The following is a 5,596-nucleotide window of genomic DNA, read 5'->3' on the forward strand; positions in this document are numbered from 1 at the left end:
TATTTAATTTTAAAATTTTAGTCTCCATTCGTGACCTCATTAAGAGAAAACTAGGGAATATATATAATACCATTGTATAAGTAAATATATTTACTTATACAATGATAATATCCATATATGTATAGAGGTACATATACCAATAAATACACATACTATTTAGTTTGAGAAAATGCAATAAAAAACATTATCTTGTGCCTCTGCAAATATTTACAGAAATATGTTACCATTTATCGTTTATTGAAAAGCTCAGCTTTATATGATCTGTATTAAAATCTTAGATCTTATATATTTACATAGAGTACCTATATTATAAATTAGTAGAAATGTTTAATAAAATTTTTTTCTCTTAATTTCTGTAACTCTAACACCTTTAGAAAAAATAAAATTAACGTGTTCTAACTAAACTAAAATATCTACACAAAGTGTTCTTAAAACTTAATTAGGTATTCCAAATTGTTGCTGATTTTAAAAATGATAAAATTTTCATTAAAGAATATATGCGACATATATTTATTTAGATTTTATAGAAAAGAAAATGTTGGTCAATCTGACCTGACCTAAAACTATCGAGAAGCATCAACTGAGACACACTTTTTTTTTTCTCGTGAATTCTCGGCAGATATTGTTTGATCTTTTGTACTCGGTTCATACCTTTTTGTTTATAGATGGTTGTGATAGGAGTTTCCAAATTTTCAATTTTTCTTTTTTTTTTGCAAGATTCACGAGTTACAGCCTTACGAAATTCTTTTTTTGAGGTACATACCTACCACAACTTTTTCTAGTTTTGAGAGTTTCTTAATTGTTGACATTGTCGACATTGTCTACATTGTGGACTCTTCCAAATTAAGTCTTCATCTAGATCATTGTCTACGCGTAGACAATTGCATTGTCTACGTCGACATTGTCTACCCGCCCATCCCTGCTGTATATATATTTGCAGTATTTAGTAACCTTATTATGGATGATCACAGATGAATAAATAAGAGGGAAGTTCGGCTATGACGTATGGCATCACGAATGACGGATTGAATCAAGAATTTATTGTTACTTATGAAATATATATTTTTTTTGAAATTTACGAAAATATATTTCTTAATCAATGTTGTTCTTTCATTATAAATCTTTTAAAAGCTAGATCGAGTGTATAGTGTTGTAAGAAATACCGATTCTAGTATTGTGTTAGTACCAAAGTCTCGGTTAGAATTTTGGATATGTTTGTGGAAAACTAGATTCGTATTAAGCATCCTCGAAAATGGGGAGATATGAAAAATTTTGTGTCGATTTCGCTATAGTAAATAACTAGGTACTACCCAAATTAACGTTACATTTAAAGTTAAAAATATGAGTGAATATATGTATCTAATATACCTACATAAATTTTTAATTTAAGATTGTCCGCATCTTCAACCAGGAGAGGGATCCTTAGCTTCAAGCAGAGATACAGCATTTGGAACAATAATAACATTCAGCTGTCCTACTGGCCAGGAATTTGCAACAGGGCGTAATCGAATTACTACTAAATGTATGCCTGGGGGAAACTGGTCAATAAGTTATATTCCCAAATGTCAAGAAGTTTATTGCGGCCCTGTACCACAAATTGATAACGGCTTTTCTACTGGATCAACAAATGTAACATATAGGGGACAAGCAATGTACCAATGTTACGCTGGTTTTGCATTTCCCACAGGTCAACCTATAGAAAGAATATCTTGCCTCTCTAATGGTCATTGGGAAAAGAAACCAAATTGTCTTGGTAAACATTATTCCCTGTAACAAGCATTTAATAAGTATCATCATATATTTTAGCCTCTCAGTGTGCCGCTTTGCCAGAAGTTTCTCATGCAAATGTGACAATTTTAAATGGTCTAGGACGGTCCTATGGAACTATTATAAGATATGACTGTGAACCAGGATATATTCGAAGTGGACACCCAGTAATACTATGCATGAGTAATGGAACCTGGTCAGGAGAAGTTCCTATTTGTTCAAGTAAGATTTAGCTTGTTACTATATCTTTTCAGTCTTTTCACTATATTAACGGGAAATTAAAACCAATATTAACAAAAACAATAGGTACTAAAAATTAATGATGTTTTTTCCACGAATTTGTTTACGGAATTCACACAGTCTTATAAAGTCTAACTGTTTTCCTTTTTGTTTGCCTACGTTTAATGATGAGAATTGATTAAATAAGTATGTTAAATATATTTCACAAATAATCCATGAATAATTTTTACGCACTTTGTTGCCGCCGCGAAACGAGACTGCCTGTGGCCGAATCGCTGATAGCGATGGCAACCCGCTGCTTTCTTTGTCTCTCTACTTTGACTACTCAGAGCAGCAGCGAGTTATTTGGAAGATCCTTGTCTGATTGGGTCTAAATTAAGACCAGTGGCATCTCCTGTCGATTCTGTCGACTTGCCATACGGTGCACTATTGCGCCGTGGAACCGTTGTTGTGCAAAGTCGAGTTGGACCTCACTTAGTGGAATACCCGCGGGTATTCCACGTATCACCATCCTCAGCGGTTTTTCTTCGCTGAAGATGAAGGTGTGGTACTTCTCGCCTTTAGTGTTTTTTGTTAATTGTCTGTGGTCTACTTTTAGGGTGTTGGGATAAATGGCTATGCCATCTTTAGTCAGTTTAGCCTTGTTATAGTTTAGGTTTTGTGTTGTCAGTACTTTTTGTATTTGTGTCCAGCGTTCCTGTTTTCGTAGGATTACTGGGAGGACTTGGGGAGGGTGTCTGTCTGGTTTTGTGCTTGTAGTTGGTTTAGGTGTTTGGGAACGTGCTTTGTGTTTTTTTTGGTATTGTGTGGGTTTTTTGTGTGTGGGGGCTTCGACTTTGCTAGAGGACTCTATCGTGTCCTTTTTTCGCTTGTCTGTGCGTGAAGGGCGGGGATCGGTGCGGAGATTGTTTTGGATTGTGTTTTCGTCTGATTGCTTTAGTGTTTTATGCACGTCAGAAATTTGTCACTATCTGAATAAGCTTTGTTTGTCGTTTTGCTCGGTTAATTTGCGTATTTGTCTTTCCACCGTTTTATTTTTGTTTGTGTGTACCTAATTTGTCATATAGGTCGATTTCTGTCGTGGTGTTTTGGGAGGTTGTGGAGGATTGGGTTGTGGATGTGGAAGAGGACCTCTCTCTGATTGTAGCATCCTCATCATGGTCAGGGTCTGACATGTTTGTTTTTGTCTGTGTTTGGATGTGTTTGTTTGCTTATGTGTATTCGTCGTGTTAGGTGTGTTTTGTATTTTTTTGTCTGTTATGTTATTTGTAGGAGTCACAATTGTAAGGAAAAATGTACAACAGCAGAAGTGAAATTAACTACTTAATAAAAGGGGATCGGTTGGTGTGGAACCTCCATTTCACTGTCCACTTATCACTGCACTATACTTCGAAACTTTCGTACCGCACTGCACCGCTGCTCGCTCGGGACTGAAATGATCAAAACGCCGTTATTCCTGGCTTTGATGATCGCCTAAATGATTCGGGGCCGAGGGTGACTATCCCTCCTTGTCCTGCCTCATCGCTGTAGGCCTGGACCGCCTCATGAAGGTGGGCCCCATCCGTCGTCGACCCCGACCACAAACGTGGCCGGTGTAGGCGCTTTGTGAGACCTCCTCTTGTCCTGGCTAGCCCCCGCCGGGGGTAGTCGTCGTCTGGGGATGTTTTTTTTTGGAGCAGTGGGTAAGAGTGTTGGGGCGGTCACCTTGGATCGAAAAGTTGGTGCCTGGGTCGTTTGTGTTTGTCTGTCGCGTTTGGTATATGGTCAACGGCTTGTCTAAGTAGGGGGTTGTCATGTCTCGCGGCCTCGGCTAGTCGTTTTTCGGCGTTCGTTCGTATTTTCTGGCTGGCGTTTGCATATTGTAAGTCGTGTAGTGTGTCTGCATTTCTTACGTACCAAGGCGAGACGGTGGCCGTTTCCACAGCCTGAATTGACTTTAGGTGGCATTTTGTCACGTGTCCCCACGCCGCGGAGACGTAGGATGGCTGCAGTTGACCTTGATAAGCGTTCGTTTATTCCTTAGACTTGAGTGAGGGATAGAGCTTAGCCCTAGTGGTACTTACTCGCGCTATCGTTTCCACGATGTGCGGTTTCCACGTGAGTTGCTGGTCCATCGTCATTCCCAGGTATCGTGTCTGTCGGTCCCAGGAAATGGGTTCCTGGGATAGTGTCAGTATGTCAAGGTCTTGGGGGATTTTACGTTTCGTAAAAAGGATTGCGGTAATTTTGACTTTCCACCTGTTGCACCAGGTTTCGAGTTGGTCTAATGAATTTTGGAGAAGAGTAGTGGTGTCTGTTGCGTTTATGGATTGTGCAGTTATTGTCATATCAGCATAGAGATATATATTTCTGTTTGGGGAGTGTGGTATGTCTGAGTTGTATATAGTGTAGAGGTGTGGGGATAGGACGGTGCCTTGGGGGACACCCGCTTTCATGGGACGGATCGTGCAGGAGTTTTGGATTTAGATACGGAATTTTCGGTGAGGGAAGTAGGGCTTGATGAGTTTGATAAAGGGTATGTGGTATTGGTTTGTGAGCATTTTCATCAGTAGGCCTTCATGCCAAACCGTATCGAAGGCCCTTGTGACATCTCCTAGAAGCCACTCCGGTAAACTGCCTCCTGTTGAAGGCCGTCGTGATGTGCTCTGTGAGGTGTAGGATTTCGGTGAAGTGACTATTGCGCAAAGCGAACTGTTTGTCAGAAATGACTCGCAGTTCCTCGGAGTGGGTTTTTAGGCAGGTAAGGATTATTTTCTTCTACCACTTTGCTCATAGCCGGTAGTAGGTTTATGGGCCAGTAGTTGGATGGGAAGGTGTGGTCTTTGTTAGGTTTGAGGATAAGTATTATGTTTGCTATTTTCCAGCGTGTAGGGAAATGTCTGAGTCTGAGTGTAGCGTTTGTTATGTTGAACAGGGCCATGAGGCCCTTGTGTCTATTTAGTGTAGTGTCGTGTATTTGGTCTGGTCAGGGAACTTTTTTGATTTTTAGGCATTGTATTATTTATTTGAGTTCGTCCGGGGTTGCAGGTTGTACAACTGGCTCTTTGTCGACACGTTTGGCTACGCGCTCGGCCATCTCTTCGAATTCCTTGTCCTCGTCTGGCACTGCAGTTCCAAGCTGTCGGCGTAATCTTCGACATTTTCGTGGTTCGTGTAAGCCACCCTTCTGCTGCCGTAGATTGGAGGAATATTGCGTCGAGCAGGCTGTCGCAGGGCCCTCTGCGTTTTCCAGAGGCTGTTGTCTTGTAGATCCAGCAACCCTAAGTGTCTAGCCGAGCTTTCCTGGGCCAGGTCACTCAGGGCCGCATTCACCATCTGTTAAGTACGTTTAAGCCGTGTTTGTTTAGGGGGTGGCGGATGGCAAGCCGTTTTAAGTGTGGTCCGTCACGTATGAGTTGTCTGGGGTCTTCGGGGAGGGTGCCCCTGGGGTTTGTCAGTTGGAGTTTGTCTCTGTCGTGGTTTGCGTCAGTGCGTTTTTAATGTTTGTCCTTAGGGTAAGGACTGCTGCCTCCAGGTCATGGGTAGTTTCAATGACCGCGAGCGCGGTGTCCTTTGCATTTTTGCTCATTATTGTTAATAATAATAATAA

General features: G+C 40.9%; 1 protein-coding gene across 1 annotated transcript in view; it reads left to right on the forward strand.

The window, feature by feature from the left end:
- The first annotated feature begins 1,398 nt into the window (after positions 1-1,398).
- Positions 1,399-5,596, forward strand: part of LOC108912910 (sushi, von Willebrand factor type A, EGF and pentraxin domain-containing protein 1-like) — a 62,828-nt gene continuing 58,630 nt past the window's right edge. Inside the window, exons 1-2 of the mRNA XM_023455905.1 lie at positions 1,399-1,753; positions 1,807-1,989. Of these exons, the coding sequence (XP_023311673.1) occupies positions 1,525-1,753; positions 1,807-1,989 (412 nt within the window). The 5' untranslated portion in view covers positions 1,399-1,524. The remainder of the gene's footprint in view (positions 1,754-1,806; positions 1,990-5,596) is intronic.

Source organism: Anoplophora glabripennis, unplaced genomic scaffold, assembly GCF_000390285.2.
Source record: "Anoplophora glabripennis isolate ALB-LARVAE unplaced genomic scaffold, Agla_2.0 scaffold882, whole genome shotgun sequence".
Classification (NCBI taxonomy): domain Eukaryota; kingdom Metazoa; phylum Arthropoda; class Insecta; order Coleoptera; family Cerambycidae; genus Anoplophora; species Anoplophora glabripennis.